Raw genomic sequence first — 19,102 nt, forward strand, 5'->3', positions numbered from 1 at the left:
TGGCAGACTTACTGCCAGTACTTAAGATGGCGGGGACAATTGTGGGGTGGGGAGGGAAGAGAGCTGTTTGGGAGGGATCTGGGGGTGTGATGTGTCATGTGGGAGGTTGATACCTACACTAAAGCTAAAATTAACCCTGCAAGCTCCCTAAAAGCTCCCTAATTAACCCCTTCACTGCTGGGCATTATACACGTATGGTGCGCAGCGGCATTTAGCTGCCTTCTAATTACCAAAAAGCAAAGCCAAAGCCATATATGTCTGCTATTTCTGAACAAAGGGGATCCCAGAGAAGCTTTTACAACCATTTATGCCATAATTGCACAAGCTGTTTGTAAATAATTTTAGTGAGAAACCTAAAATTGTGAAAATTTTACGTTTTATTTTTATTTGTTCGCATTTGGCGGTGAAATGGTAGCATGAAATATACCAAAATGGGCCTAGATCAATACTTTGGGTTGTCTACTATACTACACTAAAGCTAAAATTAAAACTACAAGCTCCCTACATGCTCCCTAATTAACCCCTTCACTGCTGGGCATAATACACATGTGGTGCGTAGTGGCATTTAGCGGCCTTCTAAATACCAAAAAGCTATGCCAAAGCCATATATGTCTGCTATTTTTGAACAAAGGGGATCCCAGAGAACCATTTACAACCATGTATGCCATAATTGCACAAGAAGTTTGTAAATAATTTCAATGAGAAACCTAAAGTTTGTGAAAAAGTGAACATTTTTTTTTATTTGATCGCATTTTGTAGTGAAATGGTGTCATGAAATATACCAAAATGGGCCTAGATCAATACTTTGGGATGTCTTCTAAAAAAAATATATGTACATGTCAAGGGATATTCAGGGATTACAGAAAGATATCAGTGTCCCAATGTAACTAGCGCTAATTTTGAAAAAAAGTGGTATGGAAATAGCAAAGTGCTACTTGTATTTATTGCCCTATAACTTGCAAAGAACGTGTAAACAATGGGTATTTCTAAACTCAGGACAAAATTTAGAAACTATTTAGCATGGGTGTTTTTTGGTGGTTGTAGATGTGTAACAGATTTTGGGGGTCAAAGTTAGAAAAACTGTGTTTTTTTCCATTTTTTCCTCATATTTTATAAAAAAAAATTATTGTAAATTATAAGATATGATGAAAATAATGGTATCTTTAGAAAGCCCATTTAATGACGAGAAAAACAGTATATAATATGTGTGGGTACAGTAAATGAGTAAGAGGGAAATTACAGCTAAACACAAACACCGCAAAAATGTAAAAATAGCCTTGGTCCCAAACGGACAGAAAATGAAAAAGTGATGTGGTCCTTAAGGGGTTAAAAGACTTTGTCTCATGCAGGGTCCATAATACAAACAACGTTTCAAACCAGCAATTGGTTCTTAGTCATGTAGGAACATGACTAAGAACCAATTGCTGATTTGAAACGTTGTTTGTATTATGTACCCTGCATGAGACAATAAAGGTCTTTTAAACTAATTTTTGGAGGCTGGAAATCTTTTTTAATTGTGAAGTATGATGTTGGGACTTGGCTTACCCCTTTTCCGTGCCCCTGAAGTTTGGTGAATGGTGCTGGCTTCCTTTGAAGATTTTCTGCGAAGGAGTTTAGACAGACTTCTTCTTTGTTATCTATTCCGGGAAGAGTAGGGGACAGAAGGCCTCGTCCACTTCCTTATCTTTTTGGTTGTGGAGCATTATTCATTTAGCTTATGAGATAGCGGGACATAATCCTCCTCAGGGGATTAAGGCTCATTCAACTAGAGCAGTGGCTTCCTCTTGGGCCTTCAAGAATGAGGCCTCTATGGATAAGATTTGTAGGGCGGCTACCTGGTCCTCCTTACATACCTTTTCTAAATTTTACAAGTTTGACGTTTTTGCTTCTGCAGAAAGATTTTGCAGGCTGTGGTGCCCTCAGAATCCGCCTCCTTTTTTTGCCCTCACGTTCATTTAGTTTCCTCTGGAGCTTGGGTATATGTTTCCCACGAGTAAGGAATGAAGCAGTGGACTCTCCTCATATTAAGAAGGAAAAAATAAATTATGCTTACCAGATAATTTCCTTCTGTATGTGGAGAGTCCACGGCCCACGTCCGTATTCTCCGAAGGGCAGACCTAAATTTTGTTTTGTCCTTCTGGCACCATTTATACCCTGATATTTCTCCTACTGTTCCTTGTTCCCTTGGCAGAATGACTGGGATATGAGGGAAGTGGGGGAGGTATTTAAGCCTTTGGTTGGAGTGTCTTTGCCTCCTCCTAATGGCCAGGTTCTGTATTTCCCACAAGTAAGGAATGAAGCCGTGGACTCTCCTCATACAGAAGGAAAGGAAATTATCTGGTAAGCATAATTTATGTTTTTGTTGTACTAAACATAAGTTACAATAGAACTAAAGCCAGTGGGAACAGGAGCGCATATAGAAGAAGTGCTTTAAGCACTTCTAGGAAGTTTCTAATTCCAAGTAACAAAGTTATATAACATGTTGTATAGGAGGTTTCGTTTTCTCCAACATAGGTGTGTCCGGTCCACGGCGTCATCCTTACTTGTGGGATATTCTCTTCCCCAACAGGAAATGGCAAAGAGCCCAGCAAAGCTGGTCACATGATCCCTCCTAGGCTCCGCCTTCCCCAGTCATTCTCTTTGCCGTTGTACAGGCAACATCTCCACGGAGATGGCTTAGAGTTTTTTTGGTGTTTAAATGTAGTTTTTATTCTTCAATCAAGAGTTTGTTATTTTAAAATAGTGCTGGTATGTACTATTTACTCTGAAACAGGAAAGAGATGAAGATTTCTGTTTGTAAGAGGAAAATGATTTTAGCAACCGTTACTAAAATCGATGGCTGTTTCCACACAGGACTGTTGAGAGGAATTAACTTCAGTTGGGGGAAGCAGTGAGCAGACTTTTGCTGCTTGAGGTATGACACATTTCTAACAAGACTCGGTAATGCTGGAAGCTGTCATTTTCCCTATGGGAACCGGTAAGCCATTTTCTTTGTTTAAGTAAAAGAATAAAGGGCTTCATTAGGGCTTAAAAAAACTGGTAGACATTTTTCTGGAGTGGAATGGGGATTATACAGTCTTGTCTCCGACGATACAAGTAGATCAAATAACCAGAGATTCACTCCGTTGGTGGCTGACCCTGGACAACCTGTCACAGGGAATGAGCTTCCGCAGACCAGAATAGGTCATTGTCACGACTGACGCCAGTCTGGTGGGCTGGGGCGTGGTCTGGGAACCCCTGAAAACTCAGGGTCTATGGTTTCGGGAAGACTCTCTTCTCCCGATAAACATAATGGAACTGAGAGCGATATTCAATGCTCTCAAGGCTTGGCATAGACTAGCAAAGGCCAAATTCATAAGGTTTCAATCAGTCATCATGACGACTGTTACATATATTAACCATCAGGGGGTAACAAGGAGTTCCCTGGCGATGGAGGAGCATCCGGGGGAGTGGGAACTCCATCTGGAAATCTTTGCCCAAATAACTCAATTATGGGGCATTCCGGACTTGGTTCTGATGGCCTCTCGTCAGAACTTCATGGTCCCTTGTTACGGGTCCAAATCCAGGGATCCCAAGGCGGCTCTATTGGATACAATTGTAGCACCTTGGATCTTCAACCTAGCTTATGTATTCCCACCGTTTCCTCTCATTCCCAGGCTGGTAGCCAGGATCAATCTGGAGAGGGCTTCGGTGACCTTGATAGTTCCTGTGTGGCCACGCAGGACTTGGTATGCAGACCTGGTGAATGTGTCATCGGCTCCACCATGGAAGCTACCTTTGAGACAGGACCTTCTCATTCAGGGTCCATTTGAACATCCGAATCTGGTTTTCCTCCAACTGACTGCTTGGAGTTTGAACGCTTGATTTTATCAAAGCGTGGGTTTTCAGATTCTGTAGTAGATACTCTTATTCAGGCTAGAAAGCCTGTAACTAGAAAAATTTACCATAATATATGGAAAAAATATATCTGTTGGTGTGAATCTAAAGGATTCCCATGGAACAAGATAAAAATTCCTAAGATTCTTTCCTTTCTACAAGAAGGTTTGGAGAAAGGATTTTCTGCGAGTTCTCTGAAGGGACAGATCTCTGCTTTATCTGTTTTACTTCACAAAAGGCTGGCAGCTGTGCCAGACGGTTAAGCGTTTGTTCAGGCTCTGGTTAGAATCAAGCCTGTTTACAGACCTTTGACTCTTCCCTGGAGTCTTAATCTAGTTCTTTCAGTTCTTCAAGGGGTTCCGTTTGAACCCTTACATTCCATAGATATTAAGTTATTATCTGGAAAGTTTTGTTTTAGGTTGCAATTTCTTCGGCTAGAAGAGTTTCAGAGTTATCTGCTCTGCAGTGTTCTCCGCCCTATCTGGTCCATGCAGATAAGGTGGTTTTTACGTACTGAGCCTGGTTTTCTTCCGAAGGTTGTTTCCAACAAAAATATTAACCAGGAGATAGTTGTACCTTCTTTGTGTCCGAATCCAGTTTCATAGAAGGAACGTTTGTTACACAATTTGGACTTTGTCCGTGCTCTAAAATTCTATTTAGATGCTACAAAGGATTTCAGACAAACATTTTCCTTGTTTGTTGTTTATTCTGGTAAAAGGAGAGGTCAAAAATGCAACTTCTACCTCTCTATCTTTTTGGCTTAAAAGCATCATCAGATTGGCTTATGGGACTGCCGGACGGCAGCCTCCTGAAAGAATCACAGCTCATTCCACTAGGGCCGTGGCTTCCACATGGGCCTTTAAGAACGAGGCTTCTGTTGATCAGATATGTAAGGCAGCGACTTGGTCTTCACTGCACACTTTTACCAAATTTTACAAATTTGATACTTTTGCTTCTTCTGAGGCTATTTTTGGGAGAAAGGTTTTGCAAACCGTGGTGCCTTCCATCTAGGTGACCTGATTTGCTCCCTCCCATCATCCGTGTCCTAAAGCTTTGGTATTGGTTCCCACAAGTAAGGATGACGCCGTGGACCGGACACACCTATGTTGGAGAAAACAGAATTTATGTTTACCTGATAAATTACTTTCTCCAACGGTGTGTCCGGTCCACGGCCCGCCCTGGTTTTTTAATCAGGTCTGATGATTTATTTTCTTTAACTACAGTCACCACGGTATCATATGATTTCTCCTATGCAAATATTCCTCCTTTACGTCGGTCGAATGACTGGGGAAGGCGGAGCCTAGGAGGGATCATGTGACCAGCTTTGCTGGGCTCTTTGCCATTTCCTGTTGGGGAAGAGAATATCCCACAAGTAAGGATGACGCCGTGGACCGGACACACCGTTGGAGAAAGTAATTTATCAGGTAAACATAAATTCTGTTTTTGTAATCCATAGAAAAGTTTCTATCCTCTTACAGTACAGCCTTATCTGTATGTGTGTGACCTTTTAAATATTACATTATACATCAATGAAATTACGAATTATTTGAAAATTTAACTTAATGGGACATGAAACCCAAAATGTTTCTTTCATGAATCAGAGCATGCCATTTTAAACAACTTTCCAGTTTAATTCTATTACCTGATTTGCTTCTCTTGGTATCTTCTATTGAAAAACAGGTATGTATGCTCAGGAGTGTGCTAGTGTTTGGAGCACTATATGGCAGCAGTTTCAAGAATTTTATCCATTTGCACTATTTTGTGCCATATAGTATTCCAGACACCGACCTAGGAATCTCTTCAATAAAGGATACCATGGGAATGAAACATTTTTGATAAAAGAAGTAAATTGGAATCTTTATTAAAATTATATTTTGTCTGAATTGCAAAATAAATAAATTAAAATCTCTTTTGCTGCTTTAATCATTAAATTTTGTGTTGCATTTTTATAAAGCAAATATCTTAATAGTAGATTTTTCTTTGGCTTTAAGACCCTTTGTTTCAGGAACTAAATATAATTATTTTCAACAGCATCCATTCTATGATGGAAGATCTCCTGGTGGCCACTGAGGATGGCCTTCTTCATCTCATTCATTGGGAAAGCATGACCAATGGGAGACAAGCCATCAATTTGGCCACAATACCATTTTCTGTGGACTTTCAGCCATCTAGAGGTAATGGAACTTATCGGTTATATTCTGTATACTGACCATATTTATAAATGTGCCTAATATGGATATCGTTTGCAAGACAGAGGGCTTTAAAACATTATTCCAAACTTAAAATACTCACTTTAAGTGCCCATTTGGTGGACAGTTGAAACATTAAACATCTTTTATAGTGCATAGTATGCTGGGACCACTTTAGTGAACGTTCAGATATACATGAGGTACATACAAGTTGGTGTTTGAGTCTAAGTTCAGTACTGTTGTGCAGCCTGGTTTTCTTTTTGCCCACTCATCCACTAAAACAATACATATGTCTGATCTAGGCATTGGTAAATAAATGTTCAGAGTTTCATAAATAAGGAAATATATAGAAATATATTAGATGAGATCTGTAGCTAGCATAACTTTATATACGGTTTTAAAATCATAAACATAATTTTTTTCAAGTTATCCACAAAATTTGGAGTTGCTACATCTCTAAGCAGTAAGTTAGGCGGTTTACTGCTGTAAAAAAACATGTTCTTTGCTGCAGGTTAAACCTGCCAACTTTGTTTTCCTGATATAAGATTTTTTTTATTTTAACATTTTATCTCTGGAATGAAACATATACAGAATCAAAGGTTACATGAAGCCCACCTCTGACAGTTGGTCAGTTGTTTAACTTCAAGACAAACCACTCAGTATGTATGGCTGTAGGCACGACAAACAAAAAATTGATATTCCTAACATTTTGAAATTATATTTCTAAAAAAATATAGTAGTTAAAGGTATGTAGTGTGGAAAATATTAATTTCCTTCCATAAGGCAGGGAGAGTCTAGACTTACACCTAGATTTAGAGTTTTGCGTTAGCCGTCCAAACCAGCGTTAAGGGGTCCTAACGCTGGTCTTGGCCGCCCGCTGGTATTTAGAGTAAGTCAGGAAAGGGTCTAACGCTCACTTTCCAGCCGTGACTTTTCCATACCGCAGATCCCCTTACGCCAATTGCGTATCCTATCTTTTCAATGGGATCTTCCTAACGCTGGTATTTAGAGTCTTGGCTGAAGTGAGCGTTAGAACTCTAACGACAAAACTCCAGCCGCAGAAAAAAGTCAGGAGTTAAGAGCTTTCTGGGCTAACGCCGGTTCATAAAGCTCTTAACTACTGTGCTCTAAAGTACACTAGTACCCCTAAACCGAGGTCCCCCCACATCGCCGCCACTACAATTACATTTTTTAACCCCTAATCTGCCGACCGCACACCGCCGCAACCTACATTATCCCTATGTACCCCTAATCTGCCGACCGCACACCGCCGCAACCTACATTATCCCTATGTACCCCTAATCTGCTGCCCCTAACATCTCCGACACCTACATAATATTTATTAACCCCTAATCTGCCCCCCCAACATCGACGCTACCTACCTACACTTATTAACCCCTAATCTGCCGACCGGACCTCGCCGCCACTATAATAAATGTATTAACCCCTAAACCGCCGCACTCCCGCCTCAAAAACCCTATAATAAATAGTATTAACCCCTAATCTGCCCTCCCTAACATCGCCGGCACCTAACTTCAAGTATTAACCCCTAATCTGCCGACCGGACCTCACCGCTGCTATAATAAATGTATTAACCCCTAAAGCTAAGTCTAACCCTAAACCTAACACCCCCCCTAAGTTAAATATAATTTAAATCTAACGAAATAAAATAAATCTTATTAAATAAATTAATCCTATTTAAAGCTAAATACTTACCTGTAAAATAAACCCTAATATAGCTACAATATAACGAATAATTATATTGTAGCTATTTTAGGATTTATATTTATTTTACAGGCAACTTTGTATTTATTTTAACCAGGTACAATAGCTATTAAATAGTTAATAACTATTTAATAGCTACCTAGTTAAAATAATTACAAAATTACCTGTAAAATAAATCCTAACCTAAGTTACAATTAAACCTAACACTACACTATCAATAAATTAAACTACCTACAATTATCTACAATTAAATCAACTAAACTAAGTTACAAAAAATAAAAAAAGATTACAAGAATTTTAAACTAATTACACCTACTCTAAGCCCCCTAAAAAAATAACAAAGCCCCCCAAAATAAAAAAATGCCCTACCCTATTCTAAAATAAAAAGTTAACAGCTCTTTTACCTTACCAGCCCTTAAAAGGGCCTTTTGCGGGGCATGCCCCAAAGTAAACAGCTCTTTTGCATTTTAAAAAAAACATACAATACCCCCCCCAACATTATAACCCACCACCCACATACCCCTAATCTAACCCAAACCCCCCTTAAAAAACCTAACACTAAGCCCCTGAAGATCTCCCTACCTTATCTTCACCACGCCGGGTATCACCGATCCGTCCGGAAGAGGCTCCGAAGTATTCATCCTATCCGTCAAGAAGAGGTCCAGAAGAGGCTCCGAAGTCTTCATCCTATCCGGCAAGAAGAGGACATCCGGACCGGTAGACATCTTCATGCAGGCGGCGTCTTCTATCTTCATCCATCCGGCACGGAGCGGGACCATCTTGAAGCAGCCGACGCGGATCCATCCTCTTCTTCCGGCGACTCCCGACGAATGAAGGTTCCTTTAAGTGACGTCATCCAAGATGGCATCCCTCGAATTCCGATTGGCTGATAGGATTCTATCAGCCAATCGGAATTAAGGTAGGAAAAATCTGATTGGCTGATTGAATCAGCCAATCAGATTCAAGTTCAACCCGATTGGCTGAGCCAATCAGATTGAGCTTGCATTCTATTGGCTGTTCCGATCAGCCAATTGGATTGAACTTGAATCTGATTCAATCAGCCAATCAGATTTTTCCTACCTTAATTCCGATTGGCTGATAGAATCCTATCAGCCAATCGGAATTCGAGGGACGCCATCTTGGATGACGTCACTTAAAGGAACCTTCATTCGTCGGGAGTCGCCGGAAGAAGAGGATGGATCCGCGTCGGCTGCTTCAAGATGGTCCCGCTCCACGCCGGATGGATGAAGATAGAAGACGCCGCCTGCATGAAGATGTCTACCGGTCCAGATGTCCTCTTCTTGCCGGATAGAATGAAGACTTCGGAGCCTCTTCTGGACCTCTTCTTGACGGATAGGATGAAGACTTCGGAGCCTCTTCTGGACGGATCGGTGATACCCGGCGTGGTGAAGATAAGGTAGGGAGATCTTCAGGGGCTTAGTGTTAGGTTTTTTAAGGGGGGTTTGGGTTAGATTAGGGGTATGTGGGTGGTGGGTTGTAATGTTGGGGGGGGGTATTGTATGTTTTTTTTAAATGCAAAAGAGCTGTTTACTTTGGGGTATGCCCCGCAAAAGGCCCTTTTAAGGGCTGGTAAGGTAAAAGAGCTGTTAATTTTTTATTTTAGAATAGGGTAGGGCATTTTTTTATTTTGGGGGGCTTTGTTATTTTTTTAGGGGGCTTAGAGTAGGTGTAATTAGTTTAAAATTCTTGTAATCTTTTTTTATTTTTTGTAGTTTAGTTGATTTAATCGTAGATAATTGTAGGTAGTTTATTTAATTAATTTATTGATAGTGTAGTGTTAGGTTTAATTGTATCTTAGGTTAGGATTTATTTTACAGGTAATTTTGTAATTATTTTAACTAGGTAGCTATTAAATAGTTATTAACTATTTAATAGCTATTGTACCTGGTTAAAATAAATACAAAGTTGCCTGTAAAATAAATATAAATCCTAAAATAGCTACAATATAATTATTCGTTATATTGTAGCTATATTAGGGTTTATTTTACAGGTAAGTATTTAGCTTTAAATAGGATTAATTTATTTAATAAGATTTCTTTTATTTCGTTAGATTTAAATTATATTTAACTTAGGGGGGTGTTAGGGTTAGACTTAGCTTTAGGGGTTAATACATTTATTATAGTAGCGGTGAGGTCAGGTCGGTAGATTAGGGGTTAATAATAAAATGCAGGGGTCAGCGATAGCGGGGGCGGCAGATTAGGGGTTAATAAATGTAAGGTTAGGGGGGGTTATGACTCGGGGTTCATGTTAGGGTGTTAGGTGCAGACTTAGGAAGTGTTTCCCCATAGGAAACAATGGGGCTGTGTTAGGAGATGAACGCTGCTTTTTTGCAGGTGTTAGGTTTTTTTCCAGCTCAAACTGCCCCATTGTTTCCTATGGGGGAATCGTGCACGAGCACGTTTTTGATGCTGACCGCGTCCGTAAGCAACGCTGGTATTGAGAGTTGAAGTGGCGGTAAATATGCCTGTACGCTCCTTTTTGGAGCCTAACGCAGCCCTTCAGAGAACTCTAAATACCAGCGTTGTTTAAAAAGTGCGGGGGGGGGGGGGAAACACGCGTAGCTAACGCACCCCTTTGGCCGCAAAACTCTAAATCTAGCCGTTAATTTCTTACTGTTGGGAAATACACCACCTGGCCACCAGGAGGTGGCAAAGACACCCCAGCCAAAGGCTTAAATATCCTTCCCACTTCCCCTATCCCCCAGTCATTCTTTGCCTTTTTTCCACTATAGGAGGTGGCAGAGAAGTGTCAAAAGATTTTGGATAGTCCTGTAATGGGTATGTTCCCTTCAAGAAAGGAATGGAGTTTTAAGTAATTATGTCAACCTCTCAGTGAGAGTATTGATGAAAGTTAGAATCTGGAGATGCAGGAATAGTTTTTCTGTGAACCCATACAGACTGTCGCCTAACAGCTCCTGAGCAATCAGTGTTGACGAGTTTCACTGCTTGCTGTTACACACTCAAGTCCAAGTCAGAGCGTTACTGCAAAACTGTCACACTTGAGAGGCTGTGTCTGTTCCACAGCATGGATCCTGGAGGGTAAGACCATTTGTTATATACACTTTTGCTATACAGGGTCACATTGTGGCTCCTTTATGCCTCGATAGGATCAAGGGTTAATATTTCTCTGAATATTTGAACAGCTAGGGGTTATTTATAACTGCTTTAATGAAGTACAAAAAGGCAGCAGCACCAGTACAAGAGTCTTCATCATTTTAGGACAAGAGAATAAAAAAAACACAACGTTTCGGTGATCACCCCTTAATCATGTGTACACTTGATTAAGGGGTGATCCCCGAAATGTCGTGGTTTTTTATTCTCTTGTCCTAAATCAATGAAGACTTTTGTAACGGTGCTGCTGCCTTTTTGTACTTCTTTGGATCTTTTTGGGACCTGTCTCTATCCCTACAGCAGGCACAGTGTTATGTGCTAGAAGTGCTGGACTCTTGCCCTTTTCTACATGTAACTGCTTTAATGTGAGAGTTTTTGGGCTCATAAACTGTGTGCTTTTGGCTTGGAACAAACAGGTTTACTTTCGTTTTTGAGTGTTGCGCAGTTCATAATAGCTTAGCGCCTTTTTCATAGCAGGGGAAGTCCTGTCCTACGCACCACGTGACCGGGTGCGGTCTTTTCTTTTTCCTACGATTCTGCTGCGGACATCACTCCTAAGGAGAGCATTTTTACTGTTAACTGTCTGGGTCTAGGAGGTGATGAGTGCCCTAGCCTTTGGGATTAGGTTGCCGTTTTTTTTAATAAATGCATTTTTTATTTGTCCTTCTGTGGATATATGCTTAGCTATGGAGGACTCTGATACTACATTGGAAGGTTCCGCTCCTTCCGTACTGATTAATAATTCCTGTTTATATTGTGACGAGGCCGTGGTTTGCCCGCCTGCTTAATTTTGTTACATTTGCCAAAGCACTGTTCTAAAGTCTAAGAAGGGAGACAAGACTGCTAATACTCATAACGCTATTAGCCTCTCTGAGCCGTCTACCTCTCAGGAATCTGTCCTAGCCCACCAGGCTTTCTGGTTGAAGTCTTGGTCTGCGGATATGACTTCTAAATCCAGACTCCTTTCTCTTCCTTTCAAGGGGAAGATTTTATTTGGTCCAGGAATGGACTCCATTATTTCTACGGTTACTGGACTGAAGGGTGCCTTCCATCCGCAGGATAAGAAGAATAGGCCTAAGAGACGGCATGAAGGGGTGGCCCACGATCCGGGATCAGATCGAGTAGGGTTAGACTGTCTCTTTTTCAGACGCTTGGTTCCAGGATGTACAGGATCCTTGGGTCCTGGAGGATGTATCTCAGGGTTCCCGGATAGGATTCAAATCTCATCCGCCCAGGGGCAGATTCCTACTCTCCAGACTGTCTACAAGACCAGAAAAGAGGACTGCCTTTTTAGGTTGCGTACGGGATCTCTCCTCTCTAGGAGTAATTGTCCCGCTACCTACAGCAGAAAGAGGTTTGGGGTTTTATTTAAACCTTTTCGTGGTTCCAAAAAAGGAGGGAACTTTTCGTCCAATTCTGGACTTAAAGTGCCTAAACAAGTTTGAGTGTTCCCTCTTTCAAGATGGAGACAATACGGTCAATCCTTCCTCTAGATGCATACCTTCACGTTCCGATACACAGGGAACATTTTCAGTTCCTGAGGTTTGCTTTTCTGGACCAGCACTTCCAGTTCATAGCTCTTCCATTTGGCCTAGCAACTGCTCCAAGGATATTTTCGAAGATTCTGGGTGCTCTTCTAGACATTGCCAGAACACAAGGTATTGCAGTAGCGCGGCGGAATCTGTTGGCGCTCTACAAATAACTGATAATAATAATAGTGCCTTACTTGGATGATATCTTGGTACAGGCACCATCTTTTCGTCCAGCAAAAGAACACTCTGAGTCCCTTCTCAGTCTTCTTCGATCACATGGATGGAAGATAAACTTGGTAAAAAGTTCTCTTACTTCAAGTACCAGGGTGAATTTCTTGGGGACAATAATAGAAAATATTTCTCACAGATCAGAGACGTATGCTAACTACTGCATGTCTTGCCCTCCAGGCCTCCTTGAGACCCTCAGTGGCCCAGTGTATGGAGGTGAACGGACTCATGGTGTCCTGTATGGACATCATTCCCTTTGTCAGATTCCATCTCAGACCCTTACAACTATGCATGCTAAGACAATGGAAGGGCGACCATTCAGATCTGTCTCAACAGACTGTGCTGGACAACCTGACGAGAGACTCGCTCTCTTGGTGGCTCTGTCCAGATCATCTGTCCCAAGGAACGTGCTTCTTGAGACTGTCCTGGGAGATTGTGACTAAGGACACAAGCCTTTCCGGCTGGGGAGCTGTTTGGGGGTTACTTCGTACATCAAAATCTAGATTCTCTGAGGCTTACTGTGTGGAGATTGAAGTTTAGTCTTAGCCAAGAGAGGGTTTTCTCTGAGAGTGTTATTGGCACCCTGATTTAAGCTCATAACCCAGTTACTCGTCGTATCTATCATAAAGTGTGGAGGACTTACTTGTATTGGTGTGAAGTGCGTGGCTTTTCCTGGCATAGGTTAAAATCGCCAGAATTTTGTCTTTTCTCCAGGATGGACTGGAGAAGGGTCTATCTGCTTGTTCCCTGAAGGGACAGATATCGGCCCTGTTGTGTGTTACTGCACAGAAGATTGGCCGAATTTCCGGATGTGCAGTCCTTCGTTAAGGCTCTGACTAGGATCAGACCTGTGTTTAGATCTAGGGCTCCACCTTGCAGCATCAATCTTATTCTTCGTGTTTTGCAGCAGGCCCCGTTTGAGCCTATGCATACTGTAGACTTTAATTTGTTAACTTGGAAGGTTCTTTTTTTGTTGGCTATTGCCTCTGTGTGCAGAGTTTCTGAGATTTCTGCTTTGCAATGTGACCCTTTCCCCTTATCTTGTTTTCCATGCTGATAAGGCGGTTTTACATACTAAATTAGGGTTTCTCCCTAAGGTGGTGTCTGATCAAGAGATTGTTTTTCCTTCTTTTGTGTCCTAATCCTTCTTCAGCAAAGGAACGTTTGCTTCATTATCTAGATTTGGCTCGTGCCTTTATCTTCAGGCTGCTAAGGAGTTCAGACATCTATACGGGGAAGCATAAAGGGCAGACAGCCCTATCCTTCTGGAAGAGGATTGTCATCCGCTTAGTTTATGAGACAGCAGGATGACAGTTTCCTTAGAGGATAACTGCTCATTCCACTAGAGCAGTGGGTTCCTCTTGGGCTTTTAAGAACGAAGCCTCAATAAATCAGATTTGTAAGGTGGCTACCTGGTCCTCCTTGCACACTTTTTCTAAATTTTACAAGTTTGATGTGTTTGCTTCGGCCGAAGCAGCTTTCTGGAGAAAAGTTTTGCAGGCTGTGGTGCCCTCAGATTAGTGACGGCCTCTCTTTTGTTCCCTCCCGTTATTCCTTCAGTGTCCTCTGGAGCTTGGGTATAGTTTTCCCAACAGCAAGGAATTAAGTCATGGACTCTCCCTGCCTTATGGAAGGAAAACATAATTTATGCTTACCAGATAAATTCCTTTCCTTCCTGGCAGGGAGAGTCCACCACCCCGCCTGTAATTTATTTTTGTTGGCCGGCTCTCTTTTTATATTATTTCTTCTGGCACCTTTTATACCCTGATGTTTCTCCTACTTTTCCTTGTTCCCTCAGCAGAATGACTGGGGGATAGGGGAAGTGGGAGGGATATTTAAGCTTTTGGCTGGGGTGTCTTTGCCTCCTCCTGGTGGCTAGGTGTTGTATTTCCCAACAATAAGGAATGAAGTCGTTAACTCTCCCTGCCAGGAAGGAAAGGAATTTATCTGGTAAGCATAAATTATGTGTTTTGCCCTCCAGAGTTATAAGCTTTTGAAAGCAGTAAGCTTACAGTGAAACTTGTGTAAGAATGTGAACTATATCTGCTCAGTATATATTGTATGCAATCCTTAAGGGGGTAGGAAAGTCAAAATTACACTTGCGTGGTTTAGATAGCGCTTGTCATTTTAATACACTTTTAAATTCACTTCTATTTTCAAATGTATTTTGTTCTCTTGGTATCCTTTGTTGAAAAAGAATGTACATATTGTACACTATGTGAGCTAGCTGGTGATTAGTGCCTGCACAACATTGTCTCTTGTTACTGGCTTATCATATGTGTTTAACTAGTTCCCAAGTAGTGCTTTGCTGCTCTGCAGCTGACCCTTTGCAAGGATTAAACATAGTTATATGCAAGCAATAGTGCAATAATAAAATGCTCCCACACAGAGCAATTTCTTTTTTTGTACTTCTATATCCCTTTAAGTATCAGGTGCCTCTAGAAGTAATAAAAACACAAACTACCAACCTATATTTGTAGAGCGCCACCAGATTACACTCTGTTAATATATTCAAAATAATTATATTATTGATTTTTAAGAACACAAGGCAAAAACGGTTCTAAATAATGTGTACAAATTTTATTTATTGTGGTATGTTTTTTATGGTGGGGGGGGTCTGTCGGTTTCAGAAGGTTATTCTTTTTCTCTATTATATTATATATAATTTTATTATATTATATTATGCATTATTTTAACATAATGATTTAAGTCATTTATATTCTTACATAAAGAATTCTCTCCTGTAGCCTTGTATATTTGATATGGTTGCTGAGCTCTGTACAGTTATTGCGTACTGCTGTAAAGAGCATGTTATGTGTGTTTGCTATACAAAACATAGTAAGACTGAATTATACATTTGTTGCGATTTATTTATTTTGGCATATGCTTTTGTGAAAGTGGTAAATGTAAGTTAGCATTAAAATAGATATGCAGTTTGCTGTCTTTTATTTAGTTTGTGTATGTTTTACCCGCAGGTTCATTTTTGGATTTTGGAGATGTACACATCAAAGATATGGAATACTGCGTAACGCTGGACGGATTTGCTGTCGTATTTAATGATGGCCGTGTCGGTTTCATTACACCAGTATCTAATCACTTCACTGCTGATGTAAGTTTCTTGTAAAATATAAAATCTATACATTCGAGTCTGTGCGTAATAAAACCTCTTAATGACTAAATGTAGAAGAAATAAAAATAAAAAGGATAAGTGGACTATTGCTGTGCAACGTATTGTCACCTGACTGGCAAAGATCAATAACACCATCTTCCCTCAAAATATAATGAAAGCGGATGAATTACTAAAGTAATATTATCATGTCATGGTTTATTTAGAAATAATTTTACGATAGTCTGTAATTATTATGCATTGTTTCTTCCGTATAATATAATGCTACATAAAAAGATCACGTCAAGCTTAGCTAAGTGTATATAAGAGCTTTACTCAAATCCTGACCTGCAAACACACTGGTGATTCCCAATGTAGATCATGTTACAATATTGAGCAGCAGTGTGTGTGTTCTTTTCATTTTTATAAATGGACATGAAACCCAACATTTTTATTTTCCTGATTCAAATAGAGCATACAATTTTACACAACTTTACTTCTATTATCTAATTTGCTTCATTCTCTTGTTGTAAAGCAGGAGTGTAAGCTCAGGAGTGTGCATATGTCTGGAGCACTATATGGCAGCACTTTTTCCTGCCATGTAGTGCTCTAGACACCTGCAATGGGAACAAAGCAAAATTTCATAATAAAAATAGGAAGCTTTTTTTAAAATTGTATGATCTGTCTGAATCACAAAATACATTGTTTGGGTTTTATATCCCTTTAAATGGACAGTGTAGTCAAAATTAAACTTTCATGATTCAGATAGGTAGGCGCATATGCTAATTAATAAGCCTTTGAACGCTGCCTCTTATCTCAGTGTATTTTGGCAGTTTTTCAAAGCTAGACAGCGCTAGCTCGTGTTTGCCATGTAGATAACATTGTGCTCACTGCCGTGGAGTTATTTATGAGTCAGCACTGATTGGCTAAAATGCAAGTTTTTCTTTGAAATTCACTGTAGAAAAGGGGTTAGACTTTTTATTACTATTTATTACTGTAACCCCCAGTACAAGAAGAGAGATGGGAAACACTGCAGCTGTCAGCACAGATAAAATGAGGATATGCATCTCTAATTTTAACACATGATAATAGTCTTTTCTCCAACATTGGTGTGTCCGGTCCACGGCGTCATCCTTACTTGTGGGATATTCTCTTCCCCAACAGGAAATGGCAAAGAGTCCCAGCAAAGCTGGTCACATGATCCCTCCTAGGCTCCGCCCACCCCAGTCATTCTCTTTGCCGTTGCACAGGCAACATCTCCACGGAGATGGTTAAGAGTTTTTTGGTGTTTAAATGTAGTTTTTATTCTTCTATCAAGTGTTTGTTATTTTAAAATAGTGCTGGTATGTACTATTTACTCTGAAACAGAAAAGGATGAAGATTTCTGTTTGTAAGAGGAAGATGATTTTAGCAGACAGTAACTAAAATCGATTGCTGTTTCCACACAGGACTGTTGAGATGAAGTAACTTCAGTTGGGGGAAACAGTTAGCAGACTTTTCTGCTTAAGGTATGACTAGCCATATTTCTAACAAGACCATGTAATGCTGGAAGGCTGTCATTTCCCCTCATGGGGACCGGTAAGCCATTTTCTTAGTCAAACATAAAAGAATAAAGGGCTTAAAAAAGGGCTTAAAAACTGGTAGACATTTTTATGGGCTAAAACGATTGCTTTATTGGGGCATATTATGCAGATTCTAGCTAATAATTGGCATTATAATTTTGGGGAACGTTTAAAAAACGGCAGGCACTGTGTTGGACACCTTTTTTAGTCTGGGGGCCTTTCTAGTTATAGACTGAGCCTCATTTTCGCGCCATTACTGCGCAGTTGTTTTTGGAGAGCAAGGCATGCAGATGCATGTGTGTGGATCTAAGAATCACTAAAAAAGCTTCTAGAAGGCGTCATTTGGTATCGTATTCCCCTCTGGGCTTGGTTGGGTCTCAGCAAAGCATATAGCTGGGACTGTATAGGGGTTAAATTTTAAAACGGCTCCGGTTCCGTTAATTTAAGGGTTAAAGCGCTGAAATTTGGTGTGCAATACTTTTAATGCTTTAAGACACTGTGATTTTTGAACAATTCCTTCATACTTTTTCACATATTCAGTAATAAAGTGTTTTCAGTTTGAAATTTAAAGTGACAGTAACGGTTTTATTTTAAAACGTTTTTTGTGCTTTGTTGACAAGTTTAAGCCTGTTTAACATGTCTGTACCATCAGATAAGCTATGTTCTATATGTATGAAAGCCAATGTGTCTCCCCATTTAAATTTATGTGATAATTGTGCCATAGTGTCCAAACAAAGTAAGGACAGTAATGCCACAGATAATGATATTGCACAAGATGATTCCTCAAATGAGGGGAGTAAACATGATACTACATCATCTCCTGCTGTGTCTACACCAGTTATGCCCACACAGGAGGCCCCTAGTACATCTAGTGCGCCAATACTTATTACCATGCAACAATTAACGGCTGTAATGGATAACTCCATAGCAAATCTTTTATCCAAAATGCCTACTTATCAGAGAAAGCGCGATTGCTCTGTTTTAAACACTGAAGAGCAAGAGGACGCTGATGATAACTGTTCTGACATACCCTCACACCAATCTCAAGGGGCCATGAGGGAGGTTTTGTCTGATGGAGAAATCTCAGATTCAGGAAAAATTTCTCATCAAGCTGAACCTGATGTTGTGACATTTAAATTTAAATTAGAACATCTCCGGTGCCCCCCGACGCTTTTCCTATACCCAAGCGGGTGGCGGACATAGTAAATAAAGAGTGGGAAAGGCCCGGCATACCTTTTGTTCCCCCCCCTATATTTAAGAAATTATTTCCTATAGTCGACCCCAGAAAGGACTTATGGCAGACAGTCCCCAAGGTCGAGGGGGCGGTTTCTACTCTAAACAAACGCACTACTATTCCTATCGAAGATAGTTGTGCTTTCAAAGATCCTATGGATAAAAAATTAGAGGGTTTGCTTAAAAAGATTTTTGTACAGCAAGGTTACCTTCTACAACCAATTTCATGCATTGTTCCTGTCACTACGGCAGCGTGTTTCTGGTTCGAGGAACTAGAAAAGTCGCTCAGTAAAGAATCTTCGTATGAGGAGGTTATGGACAGAGTTCAAGCACTTAAATTGGCTAACTCTTTTGTTTTAGATGCCGCTTTGCAATTAGCTAGATTAGCGGCGAAAAATTCAGGGTTTGCTATCGTGGCGCGCAGAGCGCTTTGGCTAAAGTCTTGGTCAGCGGATGTGTCTTCCAAGACAAAATTGCTTAACATTCCTTTCAAAGGTAAAACATTATTTGGACCTGATTT

General features: G+C 40.4%; 1 protein-coding gene across 2 annotated transcripts in view; it reads left to right on the top strand.

The window, feature by feature from the left end:
• Positions 1 to 19,102, top strand: part of RIC1 (RIC1 homolog, RAB6A GEF complex partner 1) — a 514,431-nt gene that overhangs the window by 335,155 nt on the left and 160,174 nt on the right. For both annotated transcript variants that reach the window (XM_053702556.1, XM_053702557.1), the window contains exons 5-6: positions 5,908 to 6,050; positions 15,657 to 15,790. In XM_053702556.1, the coding sequence (XP_053558531.1) occupies positions 5,908 to 6,050; positions 15,657 to 15,790 (277 nt within the window). The remainder of the gene's footprint in view (positions 1 to 5,907; positions 6,051 to 15,656; positions 15,791 to 19,102) is intronic.

The sequence above is a fragment of the Bombina bombina genome, chromosome 2, assembly GCF_027579735.1.
Source record: "Bombina bombina isolate aBomBom1 chromosome 2, aBomBom1.pri, whole genome shotgun sequence".
Classification (NCBI taxonomy): Eukaryota; Metazoa; Chordata; class Amphibia; order Anura; family Bombinatoridae; genus Bombina; species Bombina bombina.